Genomic DNA, 23,050 nt, shown 5'->3' with positions numbered 1-23,050 from the left:
AGAGAGTCTGTCAGATAGAGTCTATTGTAGCAGCAGCCGGAGAGAGCATTTGGCCATACTTGTCATATTTGCCAGGACTGTCAGATCTGATTGGATGGACAGGGATATATGTACCATCTTGGGTCCATTAGTTTTATGCTTCGCTCTACATCGATCCACATCACAGATTCATTCACTTTGCCTTCAAAGGCAAAGACTACAGAGTGACGAGTGGCAGAGCCAGAGAGATACTGAGGCTACAGGAGCAGCCTGCCAAGATGCATGAGGTCTGTTATGGACAGCAGGAGCCTCCCAGGCGTCCTCATGGAGGGTTGGTGCCCCCTACAGATGTAGTGCGACATTGCTTCAAGGAGCCGTTTGGAGAGGGGTCGAGCAGGAACCCCAGTGACTTGACTCCTACAGCAAGGGTACTAGAGGCCATCATCAGGAGGACACTGCTTCCCAGGTTGGGATACAGGGAGGGCCTAACTCGCTTACAGCTATGGCTTCTCAATGCCATCATGCAGCAGACAGTATTTGATATCTGGGATCTCCTGCTTTCAGAGATGGAGGACACAATAGCTGAGGGATTCAAGGGTCGCAGGCAGCTTCCCTATGCTCACTGGATCACGTTCCTCATCCACAGAGTAGTGCTTGATAAGCCCCCTAGCATGATGGATGAGTATTCAGGTGCCACCACAGAGTTCCCAGCTTACAACCTATCACAGAGGATCAGACACACCACTCCTCAGGCACCTAGACAGCCTAGCCATCGTCCCGACATGCCAGAGTCCACAGCTCAGCAGGATGAGATTATCAAAGGGATTGCCGCCACTGAGGAGGAGGAGCTAGAGGCACAGCAGGAGGTGAGCGAGTACAGTGACAGCTCTGACGACGACTACCAGCCTATACCTCAGATGCCTCCACATAGACACGATGCAGAGGCCGGTAGCTCCAGTTCTGCTTCACCTGCTCCGCAGACAGACCCTGCTCTCATTGCTATTCTTGAGTGGATGCAGCAGGATCAGACACGACAGGCACAGGAGACAGCTGCCAACTTCGCACAGTTTCAGACTCGTCAGGATAAGTTCCAGCGGCAGCAGCAGCTCCTTCAGCACTAGCAATTACTTATGCAGCAGCAGCTCATGGGATTCATGCAGCATGTAGTGACAGCCATTGGGATCCCACTGCCACAGCCTTTGCCCCAGCTTGCACAGCCTCCTACCACTTCGACGACTCCAGCAGTACAGCCTAGTGGGCTCCAGAGTCAGGGATAGCCTCCAGTTCAGTTTGCTTCACCTCCTATACAGGTGTCCCAGTGGTTAGCCTCACCCGTGGTAGCCCCGCAGTTCACTCCATTTTAGACGGGCTTCACACCAGAGCAGTCTTCCTCGCTATTCGTGCCTGAGATGTCAGTCTCCAGGAGTCTTGGAGCATCCTTCAGCGAGTTGACCGGCATGCCTACTCCGCCTCATATGCATACCGCTGGTCTGTCTACAGCAGCTCCAGTTGCAGTGACTACTCAGAGGCTCCCCTCGTCTGTCGCCTCGTCAGATCCTACGACAGACATACTAGCAGCTTCCTAGGCAGCACCAGCCCCAGCTCAGACTCAGACCGCTTCAGCGACACTTCCTGCTTCAGAGGGTCAGTCAGTTCAGAGCTCAGGGTCAGATGATGATGGCGCCCAGTTCCATCTTGCTCCACGTACTTCAGGGCCCGACTCGTCCGCTGCAGCCCCGCCGACCGACCCTTAGGTTTTGGTGTTTGACGCCAAAGGGGGAGAGGGCTTGAGTATGTAGACTCAGGGGGAGCGAGTTTTAGGGGGAACTAGTTATCTAGTATTAGTTTATTATATACATTTGGAGTTTTATTTGTGTGATACACTATTACTTATGCATTCGTGTGTTTACTTTCATGCATACTATTATATATATGTGATAGTGCTATCTACGTGATTGTGATAGTTGACATGTGTGATTTCTACCTTGCATTATCTATATGTCATATCACTTGTGATGCTCATTCGTTTTTGCTTCCGCGCTTATACTTCAAAGCAAATGAGCTTTGTTACTCGTACTCATGCTTAATTCATATTCTTTGAGTACATTGTGTTGGCTTGGGTCATATCAGCTTGCCTAACTCTTTTGCTCTTATCGACAAAAGCTTATATGAACCAAGCCCTTCAAAAACCTCACTCCATAACATACTTGAGGTGGTATTGTCATCAATCACCAAAAAGGGAGAGATTGAAAGCATCTAGGCCCCTAAGTGGATTTTGGTGATTAATGTCAATACAAGATTACTATGACTAACGTGTGTTTTGTAGAGGCAATTAAGTTAGGTCATGGTAATGGAGATCGATTGGGCAATTGAGGTTGTCATGCCCCTACGATGGAAATTATTTCGGTTTTCAAAGGATGGACGACAAGGTTAAGGATAACTAGTTTTAAGTGTCAATTGAAGTTGGAGAGACACTTAGAGTAGTTTAGAACTTTGTTTTTTCCTTTGGCCGTACTATGAAGGGGGGTATGAACGGGTAGCTTGACCTAGTTGAGTCTAGTGAGTTAGGTGTGGTGCACACTTGTGAAAACTAGCTCTAGGTAGCTCCTATGAATGCCTAAAATCCTTTGGAGCAAACTTCATTCACATATGATCGAAAGTTGGAAGTGAATGGAGGGTCAAATACTGATCGGACGTTGGCTCCGGTGCGACCGGACGCTGACCGCAGGGTCTGGTCAGTTGATTTGACTGTGAAGAACAAGTCTGGTGTGACCGGACGCTGGAAGGTCGTGTGACTGGACGCTGAGGGCCAGCGTCCGGTCGACTCCAGTAAGGGTCCAGACTTGAGAAAGTGCGACCGGACACGTCCGGTCAGTGGTGACCGGACCCTGAGTATCCAGCGTCCGGTCGTTTACAGTAAGCATCTAAGAGCGACCGGACGTGTCCGGTCGGTACTGACCAGACCCTGACAGCGTCCGGTCATCACTTAAAAACTATTCACGGGTTGAACTGACCGGAGCGTTCGGTCAAAACGATCGGAGCGTCCGGTCACCCCGCAGAAGCTCATAACGGTTCGTTTTTCAGGCTGCCTTATAAATAGAAGCTCCACTCGTGAGTGGAGCTACTTTTGCTCATTCCAACAGCTGAGAAACACGTTTGTGAGTGCCAAGAAGAGCAAGGTCCTCGTGAGGTGTTTGTGATTTGAGAATCCAAGAGTGAAACCTCATTAGTGAATCAAGAGTAGACAAGTGTGCATCCATCTTCTCATTAGGCTTCGCGTGGTCAAGTGAGAGTTCGTGCTTGTTACTCTTGGTGATTGCCATCACCTAGACGGCTTTGTGGTGATTGGGAGTTTGGTGTTCACCCGGCGGAGCTTGTGGGTGACCCAACTCAAGTTGTGAGCAGCTTTGGGTGATTCGCCGCGACGGAGTGTCGAAGAATCAACCCGTAGAGAGCACTTGATCCTTGCGCGGATCAAGGGGGAGCTACACCCTTGCGCGGGTGCTCCAACGAGGACTAGTGGGGAGTGGCGACTCTCCGATACCTCGGCAAAACATCGCCGCGTTCCCTTTCTCTCCCTATTTACTTTGAGCACTTACTTTGAGTATTTACTTTGAGCAATTCAATACTTGTTTTACATTCATAGAATTGCTATGCTAGAGTAAGTTTGGAACATAGGGTGCAAGTCATTTGTGCGTTGATTTGTTAGAAACACTTTTCTAGGCACAAGGGGTTAATTGGGCTATCCGTAGGATTTGATTATTGCAAGAAAATTTAGAATTAGCCCAATTCACCCCCCTCTTGGGCATCTTGATCCTTTCACCATGTCTTTGCATCTCCATCGCAACAGCGCCTTCAGTTTCTAGCTAGCTAGGTTCCTGAGCACGCACTTCTGCTAGCTAGTAGCCATGGCTTCCGGATCCGCTGCCTTCTCTCTTCTTCGCCATGGCGCTCGTGATGATGGCGCTCATCATGCTCGGGGGCAGCAACACGTGCCACGCCGCACGGCATCTCGCCGACACGACGACTGCCCCGACCGCCCGTGCGGGACATCCGTCCGCCATGGCCGCATGGGACCACCGTCCGCCATGGCGCTGACGACCAGATCTACCACCAGCAGGCCCTGGCCTGCGGGCGACGCGACCTTGGGCAAGCAGGAGGCAGCGGGGGAGGGGGGCTTGGGGTGGAGCGGCCGCCGACGTCCGGCAGCCTCCCGTGTTGAGCTCGATCGTGAAGCAGAGTTGGACTTAGACCATGCGCTGGTTGGAGGTTGAAGGAGGAGCTGACATGTGGGGCCCACACGTCAGTGAGTGGTGGGAGAGAGAAGAAGCAAGGGTATTTTGGGACATACGAGAATACATAGACCTTTAGTCACCTGCACGTGGGCCCGACACTGTCGAATATGTAGAAAATAGCATGATTCAAGGTGAAGAAGAATTGTAATGATATGCTTTCAAATAGGTGAATAATAATAGTATTTTTTTAAACTTGCAAAATTGTAACGGCAGCAATCCAATAAACAAAAAAAAAATTATCCACCACAAGCAGACACCAGTGATTACAGATTACACAGTGTTCGTTTCTTTTCTTTCTCGTTCCTCTTCCCCGCCGTGCACAGGCTCGCCGTCAGATCGCCGAGCGCTTCCAGCCCCACTGCCGTGTGCCGCCGCTCCCGGCCCCGCCAGCGCGCGCGAGACCGACGCGCGCCGCCGCCTGCCGCATTATGCTCCGGCCATTCCTCTCCACTCACTGTTCTGCCGCCTCCACCGCAGCAGCCGCGGGCGCCGCGGCGATGCGACCCGCCGCCTCCTCCTCCTCCTCCCGCTCCTCGGTCACAATATCTCCGTCTCGCTGGAGTTCGACGTCCAGCTGCAGACCGAGGAGGCCGTGCGCGCCGGCTCCGGCGCCGACGCATCCATGTGGCGCGAGATCGAGGCGCTGCCGTGGAAGGGCGGCCAGTGCAGAAAACAACACAGACTACGAGTGCCTTCGCGCCGAGCTCCGCTGGATGGCACCGCCCAACGGCCGAGCCGTGCTGCTCTTCCGCAACCGGTGTGGCTGCCCTGTTGCCAAGCTCGAAGGATGGGGGCGCCCCCAAGACCAAGCGGCGCAACAAGAAGTGAGTGATGATTGTACTGCTTGTTGGATTATTGTTGAGATTGCTTGTGTTTCATTCACATTTAAGTTGTCTTGGCCTAGAATGCTTCTTAATTTCTTTTCATTGCCTTGAAATATCTAGCTATTTTATTTGTTGGTGTTTGGGCTAATAAAGAGATAAACCGTTTACCTATAGGATTCATTTCTGGATGACTAAAGTACGAGGGGTACTGCATAGTACTTTCTACTCTCTGTGGAGGCTTACTATTTTGTTGGACATGGGTTGATCTTTTGAATAACCTTTCCCAACTTAGAGTGCCTAGCTTGCAATCCACTCGTGTTGATCTTTCAAAAAGAAAAAAGAAAAATCCACTAGAGGAACGTCATATAGAGCAATTTGCAGAAAAAAAATACAAATTAGTTAGACAGTTCTTCATGCCTTGGAAGCCACAAGTTGTCTATATAGAGCAATTTGCAGAAAAAAAAATACAAATTAGTTAGACAGTTCTTCATGCCTTGGAAGCCACAAGTTGTCTATTTTTAAAACCCTTTCAGCAAATAAGAAGACTACTAGCTTTGTTAGAAGTAAGGATGAGCTAGATCGTTATTTGGATGAAGAAACCCTTCCTTATGATGAGAATGATTATTTTGATGTCCTTGGTTGGTGGAAGTTGGAGGGAACTCATTATCCTACTTTGAGGCAAATTTCTCGTGACATCTTGACTATTCCAATCACAACCGTAGCCTCTGAATCAGCTTTTAGTACTAGTGGAAGGGTTTCAAGTGAGCATCGCAGCCGTCTTACTCCTAAAATGTTGGAAGCTTTGATGTGTAGCCAAAGTTGGCTTCGTCACACTCTAAAAGGTACTACACTACTACTGTAATAGATTGTTCATTTGCATATAAGAACTATTTGCTGCAGCTACTAAAATATATGAAATTTTACTGTAGATGATGCTGATGGAAGGATGAATAGCTTCTGGTCATGCCTTCAAGACATTCAAGAAGAGATGATTTTAGAATCTTGCATCACTGCTGATGATTCCGACTAAGCTTGGTTGAACTTTTTATGTAATGGTGTTGAATAATGACTTGTACGGCTTAATGTGTGTAAGACTTATTTATTTGCTTGGTTAGACCTTTATTTCTGTTAAACTGTTAATGTGTGTAAGACTTATTTATTTGCTTGGTTAGACCTTTATCTAATGGTTTTTGTCTCTTGCCTGATGGTTGTTTAACATGGTGAAAAACTAGAATTGAGAGTTGTATTTATGTGTTGCCTGATGGTTTTTGTCTCTTGCCTTACTGTTGTATAAATGCTATGCGGGTACACGGGCATGCCCGTGGGCATGCGCTATCCGCGGATAGCGGGCATGGGCACGGTTTTCTGCCCGTGGAGGATAGCGGGCGCCGGCGCGGGCGCCGGCTTGGTTTTTTGCTCGCGGGTATGGATACCTGGACCTTGTATACGCGCAGATTTTACCCGTTGCCATCTCTAGCCAAAACTGAATGAGAAAATAATTAAGTATAAAATGCTGCTACATCGCAATCTCTGCGACAGTGTTTGATGAGTTAACTGACCACGCCTTGCCTCAGTCTTTCGACTTTTTGCTGGAGAATAAGAAATTTAGAGCCCACCTTAAATCTTTCACCAGACTTCATCTCAGTTGTGTATAGCAGGTTGAGCCCCATTATTGTTAAATTGCATGATACTTTTCTGAGTTTCTCCAGCTGGTTTGAATAATGCACTGGTCTTCTTAAATCAAATCATCATCCCTGGCCAAAATTCCATGCATCTCTATTATCACCTTGCCTTTATCAAAAGGTTTGAATAAATGCCTCCAGGATGGCAACAATTTTCGCACAAACATCTTGCATTCCTGGTCTATCTTTTGGTGATTCCATGGAACACATCAGGCCAATTTCGACCAATGGTACGATATAGTTTTGCATACGTAGATTACAAACAACTTCATTCTCCTCATTTTGCATTTGGGGGTCTAAAATCTCATTGATTTTATCAGGGAATGCTATATCCACATACTTGTGAAGGCTGAGGTCGTTGCCAAATAATTCGTCAGTTGGTCGCTTTGCTGTGAGCAATTCTAGTAGGAGCACCCCAAAACTATAAACATCACCACCTGTTGAGATTTTGCATCCCATCCCCATACTTTGTGAAATAGATGCACACAACAATGCACATAGAAAAATTGAGAAGCTAACCAAAAAATGATGAGAGATCAGAGATAAGTTTATAGTCCTCCCAATGTAGGAGCCATATAGCATAGTACAACTTACCAGGTGCGATATACCCAATGGTTCCTGAGGCACCAACCAAGCCTTCTGGACTGCTAATAATAAGACTTGAAGAGAGAAACTTTGCTGACCCAAAGTCACCAAGGCTTGAGGTCATGTCATAATCCAAAAGAACATTGCTAGGCTTCAAATCACAGTGAATCAATGGAGGTATCAACTGGTTGTGCAGATAGTCAAGAGCAGAAGCCACATCTGCGGCAATACTAATTCGTTGACCTAAACTTAACACCCTCCTTGGTCTACCTTGGTGTAGACTTGGGTGTATCCACATGTCTAGACTACCATTTGCCATGAACTCATATACCAGAGCTTTGAATTCATTATTCTCAAAATCTACTGTTGAGCATGAGGTGATTGCTTGAATTAGATTGCGATTGCGGGTATGCTTCAAGACTTCACACTCATTGAAAAAGCTATTAAGTGAACCTTGCTCATCAAGATGAAATACCTTGATGGCAACAATGTCTGTATCAAATTCAAAGCGACCGATGCATACTGATGCCGTATGACTTGAGTTGATCTTGTTGACTGGAGAGAACCAATTTGTAGCTTTAAGAATGTCTCCGTATGACACCTTCTTCATTGTCTCTCTGAAGCTTTCAGGTGGTTGGGTTGCTATTCCCTTCATAACAGTGGCAACAGCACATAGAAATGACAACAAAGCAATCGTAGCTGGTGGGGCTACTATGAGCAGCAGGCGTGCATTAAATTTTCTTTTTGTTGTTGATGTGGTGGGGCAGATCGGCAATGCAAATATAGCAATTTGTTGACATAATCCCAAGTTACCATCCAACATGACTGCATTTGAATTTCTGAAGATACCACTGGTTGGAATTGGTCCTACCAGTTTGTTGTATGACAGATCAAGATAATCCAAGGTCATGAAGTTCTCGAAGAATTCTGGAATTTGACCTGATAAGTTGTTTTCAGAGAGATCCATCTGCTGCATGGCCTTCAGTCCATTGAGAGACTGAGGAATAATCCCACTAAGCATATTTCTTTCCATCTGAAGGTATGACAAGAAAACACACTGGCCAAGTTCAGTTGGTATCTCACCAGATAATTTGTTGCTGGAAACATTAAATAGGCTAAGATTGATCAGTTTTCCAATTTCTGATGGTATTGTTCCATTAAGGTTGTTGTTTGACAAGTCCAACCCCAAAGAAAGCGAAGAGATGCTCAGGATTTCACTTGGTATGGATCCATCAAGGTTATTGACAGATAAGTTTAGCATAGCCAACCTTTTGCACTGTCCTAGACTTGCCGGTATGTTTCCAGACAATAAGTTATCATCCAGGTAAAGCTGGTTCAGTTGAGGGAGATTGCCAATTGTCGATGGCATTTCATCTGACAATCTATTCGCGGACAGTGTCAGAACAACCAAGTTTCTTAAATTACCAATAGTTGAGGGAATGCTCCCTGAAAGCATGTTGTGGTCCATGGTAAGCAGAGTGAGATTCACAAGGTTGCCTATCGCATCTGGTATATTTCCTGAAATTTGGTTGCCTCTAAAGTTAAGCCGTTCCAGGTTTCTGGAAAGATTGCTGACTGATTCTGGAAGGTTTCCTTCCAGAGAATTCCCATCTAGTGATAACATTAACAGTCGACTGCAATTTGTCAGGGAGGTCAGAAACGCCCAGTCTTCAGCTTGTAGCATGTTACTTCCAAGATTCAGTCGACTGAAGTTGCTCAAGGATCCTAGAGATGGAATCGAGCCATTTAGTAAATTACTCGAGAGATCAATCTCTTGGAGCTTTGACATGTTGCCCAGTGAAGCCGGGACCATTCCACTGAATCTGTTGCCACTCATGATCAATGACATGAGGTTTGGGAGTGAGTGGGTAGTGTTCAGAAGTATCTGCCCATCAAGCGAATTGTTGCCCAAGTTAAGATATATGAGTGATGATACATTGTATATCGCCGCTGGGACATTCCCTGATACCTGTTATCACGTAGATCTAGAGTGTTCAAGTTTGGGATATGGCCCAAGGCTTCTGGGATCGATCCTGACAAGGCATTCTCTGCTAGCATCCTGGTATTTAAGGATGAAATATTTCCTAAACATGGTGGTATCCTTCCAGAAATATTATTTCTAGTAAGCCCAAGAAATTGTAGAGATGTGGTTTTCTGGAAATAAGGGACATTCCCTGATAACCTGTTGTCGCGTAGATCCAGAGTGTTCAAGTTTGGGATATGGCCCAAGGCTTCTGGAATCGGTCCTGACAAGGCATTCTCTGCTAGCAGGATGGTATTTAAGGATGAAACATTTCCTAATGATTCTGGTATACTTCCGGAAAGATTTTATTTGCAGTAAGGAATTGCTCCTTGAAAACGATTCCACTGGAGGTTAACTGTGACAAGGTTGGATGACTTATTGAATAGGGTACCTGGGATCTTTCCAGCTAGGAAATTCCTCGAGAGGCTCAACACACGAAGCAATGGAGCTTTGGTTAAGGAATCAGGAATAGCTCCGCTAAGACTATTTCCTGCAAGATTAACATACCTAAGAGAAGCTCACTGAATTTTTAGTATTCATCTGATTGTTTAACATCGCCATTTGTTGGTTGCTTCTATGAGTGCTCGTAACAGTGTTTTCCTCTCGTAACAAATCAGTATCAGTATCAGCATCAGCATCAGTCCGAATAGGGCCGTAATCTCTGCGTTCAATGCAGAATGCCCTGCAGTACTGTTATTAATAATCACTAGCCGTTTATGTTTAGGCGGCATTAACAACGTCAACGTGTATGGAGTATGGACACGATCGCCGGCAGCGACGGCGGCGATCACCACCACCACCAGAGCGGCTTGACCTTGACCCTGCACCCCCTATTCACCACCGCGGCGTCCCCGTCCAGCCTGTCGACGACCACCTCGCACCGGGCCTTGACGTCGACGGTCCACGTCCGGAGCACCTTCCCCAAGCGCAGCCGCACGGGCACCCTCGCCTCCACGGTGAGCGGCACGGCGCCCGCGTCCCGCTCCGCGGCGAGCTGCGTCCTCTGCGCCTCCGTGAACCGCACGCCCTGGCCCCGCATCGCCGCCGCGACCACCGTCACGTTCCGCGGCGCCTGGCGGAACGCCGGCCACGTCCCCGCCGCGAGCCGCTGCCCGGCGTAGGACACCGCGACGTCGCCGCCCGCGCGGTACTCCACGCCCACCTTCCCGTTCCGCCCGTTGTCGGCGCGCACGGCGGCGTCGAGCGCGGGGGAGAGGGAGGTGGAGGCGGGGGAGGTGGCGGAGGCGTCGAGGCCGCGGATGGCGAGGGAGGGCACGGAGAAGGACGGCGCGCGGGGGCGGAAGACGAGGAAGGCGGCGCCCACGAAGGCGGCGGCGGCGAGAAGGATGGCGAGGAGCGCGGCGCAGGCGAGGCAGCACGCGCGGCGGAGGCGGCGGCGCCGGGCCGGGCGGCCGGACAGCTTCTTGTAGCGCCGCGCGCGGTCCGGGGGCGGCGAGCGGAGGACCTGGTCTTTCGGCACCTGGATGATGTACGTGCCTGGCGGCGGCGAGAGCGCGAGCGGGCGGTCGTGGAAGAAGGACGGGTGCAGCGGCGTCGTCTCCGTGGCCGGCGCCGCCGCGGGGTCGGATTGTTGGTGATGGTGGTGGTCGGGTCGCCGTCGCCCTGGCGGAGGTGGAAGCGGGGAGGAGGAGGGAGATGGCATGGGGTGGACGCGGTCGGCCATGGCGCTGACTGAGCTGAGGCAGGCGAGGCGAGCGCGGGGGCGGAGCAGCTTTAGCGTGGGAGTGAATGCCTGGCTGTGTTTATGTATGTAGGAGTACGCGTGAGGGCGACGGAGCCGCGTTGATGGAGACAGGCGAGGGGGAGGGATCGAGCTGCAGCGCGTGAGGTGGCGACGACTGACGACGGCGACGAAGAAGAAACGATGGAGGGAGGGAGGAAACGGTCATCTCACGCTCTTCACTGCTCTAGTACAGTAGTGTAAAATGAAATACGGTGGAATTGGTATAATATTTCTTGAGACCAGATGCCTGCCATGGTTGGTAGTGTTTGAAATGATGCAGGATCGAGTTGTTGTACATGTTTTGACAGGAGAGGAGGAAGGCAGAGTCAGAGAAGCATGCATGCATCCTAGGACCTTTTAATTTCAGTCCGACATATGGCACGATAATAAACTATACTCATGAATGAATGAAAAAAAGGAGAAAGGATCTAAGTTTGATTATTAAGGCCCTGCTGGGATCGTAGGAATTTTGAAGGAAAACCATAGGAACGAGAAAACGGAGGAAAGCAAGCTGAACTGAGTGTTTGGAACGGAGGAAATTTGCTGCCCTTTCCTTTGGATTCCTGTAGCTAGACGCCGATTTCATAGGAAAGAAAACATCCATCGTGACCCCTTGTTTTCTTTTCCCTGGCCATTGCTGAGGCAACGAGCGCTCGCTGTCTTCCGTGGCGGGTGTCATTAGAACGTAATATCCTGGCAAACCTGACGATGGACTGCGTTAGCAGAGAAATCGAGGAAGAGGAAACGACCAGAGTGAACCACAGCAACCGTAGCAGGAGCAAGGATAAAATCTTGGCACGTGGACTTATTTGTAGCTTTTTATAAAACGAAAGGAGTTGTGTTTACTGTTATGCTTAGCTTAAGCCATTGAGTTTCTAGACTCATAGATTCCAATTAATGCTAGTCATGTTCCCGTGTTCCAAACACCACCCCCTCTAGAGTTCCTGTGTTTTTCCAATCCTATATTTTTCAACCTCTATTCATTTCCTATTCTATGTTTTTCTCTATTCCTGTGTTTTACATTCCTCCGTTCCAACGCAATGTTTGTTGATTTTGCAACGGCAGGCGCTGCTAGGTGTTACCCACCATGCATTTGGTCATTTGGAAGCAGCTAGCAGCTAGCTAGCTAGCTTTTCCGTCCTTGAGCCCTATATAATTTGCATTTGCGTGCGTGCTTCCAGCTGCATTTCTTTTAATTTGTTTTCTTTTTGAAACGAATTCCAGGCCAGCTATGCATTATATATTTCATTCTTGGACGGTATACGTGTGCAATGCAGGAACATGAGGAATTGAATAAGCAAGTCTTCCAAACAGTGCCGAATCTGCTTTGACACATTCTCTGGTTTGCTGCTGTCAGCTTATAATAATTAAATAAAGAGTTAAATGCACCATAGGTCCATTAACTTATGAGAATGTTTCGGTTAAGTCAATCAACTTTCAAAGTGATTTTTTGGGTCCACAAACTTTGTACGCCGTATCACTTAGGTCCATACCTCTCCACATTGGCTTCTCGTGCTGATGTGGCTATGTCGTGGCCATGCGGGCGTGCAAGTGGCTTCCTCCGGCGGCGCTTCGTCCCCTCCTCCATGGCCGGCCGCCGGCGCAACTCCAATAGCTTCCTCCGGCGCCCCTGTGCTCTGCCGCGGGCAAGGGCTCCGCCGCGCGCGGGCACCGTCGCGGGCCCGAGCTCGACCGCGTGCACGCTCCGACGCGGGCGCGAGCACCGCGCGGGCGGCCTCTAGGCCCCTCGTCGCCGCAAGCTCCTCTCTAGCGAGCGCGCATGCCATCCTCGTCGGCGCGAGCTCCATCCCCGGCGGGCGCGCTGCATGACGAAGACAGGGAGGGGAACGACAACATCAACGGTGGACGCCGCGGAGGACGACCTGCTCGCGCGCCTGTGTGGCCGCGGCAGCAGCTCGCCCGCGCCAACAGCGGCGGCGACGGCACCTCCTCGCACGCCCGCGTGCCTGTGGGGCCACGGCGCCGACGATGGCGCTGCCCAGCACGGCGCCGAACCTGAGGCCGAGAGCGAGCAGCGACACCCCGATGCTGGACATGGTATTGGGAAACTCGGAGTAGTAGAACTTGATCTGCCCGATCAGGTTCAGGCCCTCGGCGAGCCCCGTCAGGCAGTGCTGCGGCACCAGCTTCATGGTCGACATGTGCACCGGTTCGTCCGGGTGCCCCAGGTCGCGGAGCTCCTGGGCGATTGCGGCGGCTCGACGGACGCTCTCGGTGTGCGCGGCCACGGCCATGGCCACGGCGAAGAGCGCGAGGCCGGCGACCCAGCCCCTGGCCTGCTGGATGTACATGATGATGGTGGCCGCGAACACGATGGAGAGGCCTAGCACCGTGTAGTACCAGTTGAAGAAGGTATGTAGCGTCCACACGTTCTTAGCGTTGTTGTCCCGCTTGTCCAACTGGTCCGCCCCGAACGCCAGCGTGCAGGGCCGGATGCCGCCCGACCCGAGGGACATGAGCGCGAACGACATGAACAGCAGCGGCAGTTGCCACTGCGAGGTGCAGGAACCGAGCGAGCGGAGCTGCCTGATCTCGGCCGGGACGCTCCCGTTGAAGAAGCTGCCGCCGAGGTTGAGCAGCTGGAGCCGACGCTGCTCGCCGAGGCCGCGCGGTAGCGGGCCGACGAAGCAGTTGCTGTAGGCATCGAGCACAACGGGTTGATCGACACAACGGGCTGATCGAGGGCGACGCCATCCAGCAGCTCGATGACATCGAGTCGTCCGCGCTGCTCCCGCGGTGGAGGCGGTGAACAGGGACCCCAGGATGGCGCCGGAGAAGGCGTTGCCAGAGAAGTCGAGGATGCGGAGGCTCGGCAGCAGTGGGACCCCGCGGGGAGCTCGTCATGGAACCGGTTGTCGACGAGGGACAGCGACGCGAGGAAGGGGAGCGACACGGTGACGGCATTGGATTTTGCTCGCGCGCCGCTGGGCTGCGGCTGGCCTGTTTTCGCGCCCGTGTGGCAGGGCGGCGACACCTGCTTGCACGCCCGCATGGCCACGGCATCATGCCACATCAGCACGAGAAGCCAACGTGGAGAAGTATGGACCTAAGTGATACGGTATACAAAGTTTATGGACCCAAAAAGCCACTTTGGAAGTTGATGGACCTAACCGAAGGCTGCGTTCAGCTGGCTGGCCGGCTGAGGCTGGGTTGGCCAGCGTAGTCACACTTTCACTGTTCGTGTGAACAGTGTTTTCAGACTTAACAGTATTTTTCTCCCACAACAATCAGCCGGAACAGTATTTTGGTTTATTTTTCAGTCCTGCCGAACAAACTGAAAATCTCCTCACAAGTTAATGGATCTCTGGTGCATTTAACTCTTAAATAAATATAGTTAATAACTAATACTCGTGCGGTAGCGCGCGGTGAAGTTTGTTGGCGGACCGCACGACACGAGCAACGAACTGGTCAGGTCGCAAGCTTCACCGCCACAAAAGCGTGCACATAGGGACATATATACTAGCACGCAATCGCGTGCATAGAGACGACCTAGTTCAGTTCATCTTGGCACCGCATCTATCGCATGCATGTCCTACGAGAATACGTACGTATGCATCTGCATTTCTGCAGGCAGGTTTCGACCGAAGCTGTCGGTCACACGTTGGCCAATTGACCAGACAATCACACGACCATCCACGCAAACCGTTTGTTTGTTTTCGTTTTCTGAAAGACTGATACACAATCAGGCGCATACTTACAAAGTTCCACACATATAGATTTTACGATATATGGTGTTTGATGAGAGCCAGAGACGGAAAAAAAAAGACATTCTCTAAAAATAGTTAGTGATTTTCAAGACGGTGTATCTGTTTTCGAAGACAACGCCGTTTCAAAGGCGGGCCTCTTAAGAGGTTCGTCTCTAAAAATGCAGAGACCGTCTCACTAAATGAACCTGAAGCCTAGGAGGCCTAGTACCGAACTCGTATATGTAAGCACACACTTAGGGTCTATTTGGATTTCATGAATTTAGACCAATGTCTAGAAAGTGCTTCCCATTTCATTATTAGATTATTTTTCAATTCATGGAGCGCGGCGTAGGCAAGGCAGACGACGCCCGCGAAGGTGACGGAGGCATCGGCTTATTGTCAATGATGGTTAATCAGGTCACGATCGCCCTGGTGGAGGTGGAAGCGGGAAGGAGGGAGGACCGGAGGAGGCATGGGTGGATGCAGTTGGCGATGGCGCTGACCGAGCCGAGGCAGGCAAAGCGTGGGAGTGAATGCCCGCCTGTGGTTATATATGTACATCCTCTGTCCTTTTTTATCGTTCTCGTTTCCCGAGAAGTTAAACATACTTAATTTTGACTAAATATATAAAATAAAATAAAATAAAATATTAATATTAATAGTACATAATTAGTACTATTAGATAGATCATTAACCTATTTTCATAACAAATTTACTCGGAGATATAAATATTGTTAATATTTTTTATAAACTTTGTTAAACTTAAAAAACTTAATTGACACGATACCCACGACGACACTTAAATAGGGGCAGAGGGAGTATGCGTGAGGGCGACGGAGCCGCGTTGATGGAGACAGGCGAGGGGGAGGAATAAGATGAGATCGCGAGTAGCGCGTGAGGTGGTGACGACAATGACGAAGAAGAAATGAAGGAGGGAGAAGGAAAGGGACAGGAGCGAGGAAGGAAACGGTCATATCACGCTCTTCACATTTCACTGCTATAGTATAGTACTTTCTCTAGCACAAAAGAATATAATTATAGATGCACTGTTAGTTAGGGTGTATCAAATTTAACTAAATATATAGATAACGATATTAATGTTTATGACATCAAATAAGTATAGTATGAAAATATATCTTATGACAAATTTAATGATACTTTAACTTGGTACTTGTCCTAGAATTTTATTTTTGTTGAACGAAGGGAGTATTAACTATTTACTATAACTATAGATATATTTCTTTTTTCTAAAAAGACGGTAAAAGCTTTGTCGCTATTTTTATTAGACGATATGTAACTCGATATAGACCTATAGTATATGAAATGAAATATATGGTGTAATCGGTATATAATATTTCTTGAGACCAGGTCCCATGATAGTGTTATTTTCTTTTGGTATGATGCAAGAGTTGTTTTGTTTTGACAGCGGAGGAAGGCAGAGTCAGAGAAGCATATGCATGCATCCTAGGACCTTTTCAGTCTGACATATGGCACGATAGTAAACTATTTGAACTTGTCCACTCTGAGATGGAGTGTTTAGAGCCAATGGACACTTGATTTTTGAACCGCTACGTTGGATCAAGATTGGTCGCTCTCTTTTTCTTCTATGTATATGTTGTCTTTCCTCTACCCCTGCTACGCTTCTTCCTTAACACTACTCGTTCACACGGTGTGTGACGTAATCCGTAGACCGTCCTTCTACTTCGTCTTCGATGGTAATCTATCGTCGCCACCCACCCTTACTTTGACCCGACTCCACCAGGCTATTACAGTGACACTCTTATTCTTGCCCTGTCTAGCAACCTCTTTCTCCATTTCTCGTTGGTGCCACCGCCACCTCGCCCTCACCGTCCCGTGTCCGCCAGCACTGTTGGTAATTCGGCCTCTCCTCCTAGATTCATCAGATTTTCTTCTAAGCACACCCAAGATCTCGAATCCGGTTTGAACCCTAAACTCTAACCTTGCCGTGGGAGCTGTTAGCCCGTCGATGGTTAAAACCCGAAGCCGCCGATCGAGTGAGCGAGATTATGTGAGCTTAGTTATCAGTTTGTGGATACCCTGAGTTAGAATTGATTTAATTTGCAAATCATCAGCTTAATCCGGATGAAGGCGGAGTCAGATAATAAGGACACGCGTTGCACATCCTATGACATTTTTATTTGGCATAACATATATACACGAAAACATTTGATTTCATCAGGGTGCTATTCCAAGACACGATCGATGTAATAACTAATAAATGCTTAAAATATTTAATAAGGAGTTGGTGACTGGTGGGGCCGGACTATATATATACTCATGAATGAAGGAAAAAAGAAAGAAAGGATTTGAGCTCGATTAAGACGGCGCAATGTTTGTTGATTTTGCAACGGCAGGCGCTGCCAGGCGTTACCCACCATGCATGCATTTGGAAGCAGCTAGCTAGCTAGCTTCTCCGTGCTTGAGCCCTCTGCTAACTTTCTAGTAGGTCGTTGGAGTGTGTGAGGCAACAACAATGCGTCTATGGCCTTGTTTAGTTCCCAAACTTCAAACTTTGGTACTATGCAAAAAGAAGATTTCTCATCACATTAAACTTGCGGTACATGTATGGAGTACTAAATGTAGATGAAATCAAAAACTAATTGCACAGTTTGGTTGAACTTTGCGAGACGAATCTTTTGAGCCTAATTAGTCCATATTTGACAATAATTCATAAATGCAAACAAAATTGCTACATTATTTGCCGTCACATCAAACGCTGTGCAAATGCAGATTCCGGCCGAAACTAAACGCGGCCTATATAATTTGCATTCGTGCTTCCAGCTGCATTTCTTTTTAATTTGTTTTCTTTTTGAAACGAATTCCAGGCCAGCTATGCATTATATATTTCATTACTGGCCGGTATACGTGTACAATGCATGCAGGAACATGAGGAATTGAATAAAACAAGTCTTCCAAACAGTTCCGAATCTGCGTTGACACGTTCTCTCTGGTTGCTGATGTCAGTTTATAATTAAATAAATATAATTAATAGCTAATACTATCTCGTGCGGTAGCGGTGAAGTTTGTAGGCGGGCCGCACGAGCAACGAACTGGTCAGGTCGCAAGCTTCACCGCCACAAAAGCGTACCAAGTGAGATGCTATAGCACGCAATCGCGCGCGTGTAGACACGATCGACCTGTAGTTTGGTTGATCGTGGCTTGTCGTAAATGATCGTAAATTTTTAACCGGAATAATATTTTTCTCTCATACAAACCAACCAGCAGTACTTCTTTACGAACTAGTAACGATACGAACCAGCCAACCGAACTAGCTGCTAGTTCATCTTGGCACGCATCGCATGTGCATGTCCCTACTAGCTAGGTTTCAATACCAAAGCTGTCGATGATCACGCGTTGGCCAATTGACCAGACAATCACATGCACGACCATCTGCAAACCGTTTGTTTTCGTTTTCTGAGCATGCACACATCACATGCATACTACAAACAAAAATTCCAAACATACAGAGAACACACTATCCCTTTCTATAACAAAAAGCAGGAGTTCCCAGCAATGCAAGGTGGGTGGTAACCACCACCAGGCCAGAGCACGCGGAGCCAAGACCCGGCCACCCTGGCAGGGCCGAGCACAAGGTGTAGTATAGGTATAGATGTACATGTACTGTACATGCCTATAGGTGTATAGTAGGCCCAATCGATGGCACATGGCAGGCAGCAGGCGGCCAGGCCCAAGGCCCCAAGCCCCCAAGCGGCAAGCGGCATGCCTTGCCCCTCTGGCCCTCTCGCTGTCTCGCATCGCAGGCACAGGTACCGAGACGGTACAGCACTGCAAGCTGCATCATCAATTCATCAGTTCATCACGCCAGCCGCCAGGCGCCGCATCGACGTCCAGGACGCATCCGTAGACCGCAGGGCGCCGCGCCGGCCAGGCAGGACGCCAGGACAGCAGGACTCCATCGCAGTTCGCGCAAATCACAGTCTCGCAGATCCCGTCTCGTCCATGATCGGTGATCCGTCAGTCCATGTCGTGTCTCGAGCCTCGCGGCAGATCGGTATACTAATCTGATTTCTGATGCAATTAATTTTCAATATTTTAATCAACATTGATGGATAATGACTAATATAATATTGATCCATCTAGGTGTTTAGTTATATTTGTTCTAGTTCTGGATTATCTAGTGTTTCGATACAAGATTGTAGTCATGTCTTCTGCAAATCGGTCTAGAAAGTATGAATATGGTTACCAAAAGCGTAAGAAAAAACAAAGAATAGAGGATTTAACTCAATCTCAAAAGGGGGCTATGGATAAATTTGTTAGAAAAGAGTCACAAGTGTCCATCGATAATGATGACATTAATTGATCCTAGAGATGGTCAGATGGAGACAAAAAATATTGTTGGGGTCGAGGAAGTTCTTATTGATAACACAAACATTGAAATGGATAACAATGTTGATAACATTGGGGCCAATAGTACTTCACCAATTGTGGATGTTAATGATTCCTTTCAGCCTGATATATTTGATCCTAGATATTGGGATTCCCTTGATCATAAATAAATTGATATTTTAGCAGAGAAGGGCCCTAGAAGAGATTTATCAATTCAGAAAGGTCCTAAGGATAGATATACTAGAAGGTTTTCTGCACTATTCTATACAAGAATTTTATCAAATGGAGAGCATTGTGATAGGGATTGGCTTGTCTATTCTAAGGAACTCGATAGGGTCTTTTGCTTTGGTTGTAAATTATTTACAAAAGGCCATCGAAAAGGTCAGTTTGCAAATGAGGGATTTAATGATTGGATACATCTTGGTAGTAGACTTAAAGAGCATGAAACAAGTCCAAATCATGTTTTGAGTATGGCAACTTGGTATGAGTTGCGTAGTAGATTGCAAAAGGATCAAACTATTGATAAAGCCGCTCAACGACAACTCGAGAAAGAAAAGGACCATTGGAGAAAAGTTTTGTTCAGAATTGTTTGCATTGTTAAATTTCTTGCCAAGCATAATCTTGCTTTTCGTGGGACTAATAGCAAACTGTATGAAGATAGCAATGGGAATTTCTTGGGATTGGTAGAGATGTTGGCTGAATTTGACCCAATTATTTAAGAACATGTTCGTCGTATTACAAGTGAGGAAACTCAAGCTCATTATCTTGATTTTAAGATTCAGAATGAGTTGATACACTTGCTTGCTTCTGCTATTAAGTCTGAAATTATTAAGAAAATAAAGAGTGCAAAGTACTTCTCTGTCATACTTGATTGTACTCCTGATGCAAGCCACCAAGAACAAATGTCTTTAATTATAAGATATGTTGACTCATCTTCAAGTGATGTTCGCATAGAAGAATCCTTTATAGGATTTTTGGATGTCAACGATACAACTGGGCCAGGACTTTTTGATGTGCTGGAGAATGAACTAAAGCTCCTTGGTCTTGATATAGATGACGTGAGAGGACAAGGTTATGACAATGGGTCAAATATGAAAGGAAAACATAAAGGGGTAAAAAAGAAACTTTTGGATGTAAATCCTCATGCTTTCTATTCTGCTTGTGGTTGCCATAGCCTTAATTTAACACTTTGTGATATAGCTAAGACTTGTGGTAAAGCTAAGGACTTCTTTGGAATCATCCAGCGCATCTATACAACTTTTGCTAATTCTACTAAGAAATGGCAGATTCTAAAAGATAACATATCAGGATTGACTCTCAAGTTAATATCAGCTACACGTTGGGAGAGTCGTGTTGAAAGTGTTAAAGCTATAAGATTTCAGTGCACAAACATTCGAGAGGCTCTACTTCAGGTACCCAATATTGTTGTATTGATATTTGATAATGATGTACTTATTTTGGCTATCTCCAACTATAACACATATTTTCTTCCTTTCAATTTCAGGTATATGATGTTGATAATGATCCAAAAACAAGCAGTGAGGCTAAGGGCTTAGCAAACAATGAACTTGGAGAGTATGAATTTATATTGGCAACAGTCATTTGGTATGAGGTATTATATGCCATTAATTTAGTAAGCAAACACTTGCAAGCAAAGGATATGCTTATTGATGTTGCTATTGAGAAAGTGGAAGGGTTGATTTCTTTCTTCAAGGATTATAGGAAAACTGGTTTCTTAGAAGCATTAGAGATTGCCAAAGGAATTGCACTTGAGATGGATATTGGTACAACATTTCGTAAAAGAAGAGAAATTAAAAGAAAGAGACATTTTGATGAGAACTTAGATGACACAAATGCTGGTACACAGTCTTCAGAGGAGCTATTTAGAATCAACTATTTTTTACCTGTTGTTGATCAAGCAATTTCCTCGCTTACAACAAGATTTGAACAATACCAGAGTTACCAACAAAATTTTGGTTTCTTATTTACCTCTGAAACATTACAGTCATTGGATGACACGAGTTTGAAATCTTCTTGTGATAATCTTGGGGCTGTCCTTACAAAAGACGGAAAATCTAATGTTGATGCCAATGAATTGTATGTGGAGTTGAAGTTTCTTCAAGATTTCATTCCTAAAGAAAATATGGGTCCTGTTGAAATTCTAAAGTTCCTAAAGCGGCATGACTGTTTTCCCAATGCAAGTATTGCCTACCATTCCTGTGACCATTGCATCGGCAGAGCGAAGCTTTTCTAAATTGAAACTATTGAAGTCATATTTGCGTTCGACAATGACACAACAAAGACTTAATGATTTGGCTACAATAGCACTTAAGAGTGTATTGCTCGAGAAGATTGATTATGAGCATATCATTGAAGATTTCATTTCAAGGAACACTAAAAAAATGAAGTACTTCAATTAAAAATTATGAAAGCAAAAGTCGAATAGGTACGGTTTTTGATATATCTTAGTGTGATATGTATCATATATCTTATTTACAGTCATATTTTATAGGGAGGTAGGCCTCATTTTAGAGTTCGGTACAGGGCCTCGATTTTTGCCGGCTTGGCCCTGCACCCTGGGCTGATGGACGGCCTCCTCTGCTGGCTGCTACTGAGTACTGACCACACCTTATTAGCCCCAAATGCACAAAAGGCTTAGTGACAGTTAGCTACGTACACATATTAGGCAGGGAGCAGGCTTCTCCGATCCTACAACTTAGTGATTATGTTAATTTAGAATAAAAACTATTGCGGCTGTCTAATTTTACCTGTACATTATATATATAATTATCTCTGCACTATTTTGCCTAACCTTGCTATTATTAAGGCCCCGTTTGTTTCGGCTCCGAGAGGCTTTAGCTCCTGCATGTGTTCATTTTTGCACTGTGAAAACACTGTATGATACTGTAGGTGGCAAAGAGGGGCTCTGGCTCCTCCAGAATACAATGTAAACAGGCAAGGAGCCGCCAAAGCTAGGGTCCAGGGCTCCGCCGGCTCTGATACAGTGACGCTGCAATAACACAACAGTGCTGGAGCCGGAGCTCCTCCAAATACTGTCTTAAGCCCCTTTTGGTACGGCTCATCCAAAACGGCTTCACCGGTGAAGCCAAAGCCGGTGAAGCCAGAAAAACTGGCTTTTCCCGGCTTCTAGTTCATTTTAACCCCGGCTTACAAAATGGCTTTACGCTACAGTGCCTCGATTTGCGCAAAATAGATGAAGCCGAAGCCGACATAAGCCGTGTCAAAGAGGCCCTTAGTATGGCGTTGTGTCTCGCCCAGGCTCTGCAAAATTCCCACTGTACCAGAGCCATCTATGTTTAAGTTTGATGTACTCCGTATTAGCAAATTATATTTCAGTATAGAGTTAAATGCATGGGTGGTCCATCAACTTATGCTCTAGTTTCACTTAGGTCCATCAACTCTGAAAGTGGGTTTTTGGATCCATAATCTTTGTTAGTGGTGTATTCCTAGCCCATACCCCATTTGTTTCAATTTTTTAACCCACGTGGCACCTCCGGGTCCAGGTGGCACACGCATGCAGGTGCATGCACATGCACGTAGGCGTCTTGGCGAACGGCCAGCAGCAGCAGCCGGCGCAGCGGCAGCCCAGTCCGGCAGCCCACGCTGGCACGTCGGCGTCTTGGCGAACGGCCAGCAGCAGCAGCAGCCGGCATGCGCGCCCACGCGGCACGGCAAGAACAGCGAGATGCGCACGCCCGCGGCGCGCAGGTCCACGGCGGCGGCGCCTGCGTGATCGGCGTGGCCCTGCGGGAAGTAGTAGACGGCGGCGCTGACGGGCGGCACGGCGCACAGGGAGCCCGCGCACGCCTGCCACAGCTGCGG

General features: G+C 47.5%; 1 protein-coding gene, 1 long non-coding RNA gene and 2 pseudogenes across 2 annotated transcripts; 2 read left to right on the top strand and 2 right to left on the bottom strand.

The window, feature by feature from the left end:
- Positions 1-5,087: 5,087 nt before the first annotated feature.
- LOC136509647 (uncharacterized) lies at positions 5,088-6,238 on the top strand. Its single transcript, XR_010772411.1, has 3 exons — positions 5,088-5,098; positions 5,273-5,940; positions 6,028-6,238. It is a non-coding gene; the product is annotated as an uncharacterized lncRNA (long non-coding RNA).
- Positions 6,239-6,894: 656 nt separating this feature from the next.
- Positions 6,895-14,145, bottom strand: LOC136506941 (probable LRR receptor-like serine/threonine-protein kinase At3g47570; annotated as a pseudogene).
- On the bottom strand, positions 9,917-11,103 carry LOC136509199 (NDR1/HIN1-like protein 13). The gene has a single exon (XM_066504026.1). It carries the CDS (start codon positions 11,070-11,072, stop codon positions 10,176-10,178), a length of 897 nt encoding a protein of 298 aa, XP_066360123.1. The 5' UTR covers positions 11,073-11,103; the 3' UTR covers positions 9,917-10,175.
- Positions 14,146-19,197: 5,052 nt separating the features above from the next.
- On the top strand, positions 19,198-22,226 carry LOC136506940 (uncharacterized; annotated as a pseudogene).
- Positions 22,227-23,050: the final 824 nt, after the last annotated feature.

Source organism: Miscanthus floridulus, chromosome 15, assembly GCF_019320115.1.
Source record: "Miscanthus floridulus cultivar M001 chromosome 15, ASM1932011v1, whole genome shotgun sequence".
Taxonomy (NCBI): Eukaryota; Viridiplantae; Streptophyta; class Magnoliopsida; order Poales; family Poaceae; genus Miscanthus; species Miscanthus floridulus.
The sequence above is the reverse complement of the archived record's forward strand: the minus strand, read 5'-3'. Positions and strand labels throughout refer to the sequence as shown.

Bases quoted from the DNA above. Each gene is read 5' to 3' on its own strand.
- LOC136509199 (XM_066504026.1), bottom strand. From the start codon at position 11,072: ATGGCCGACCGCGTCCACCCCATGCCATCTCCCTCCTCCTCCCCGCTT.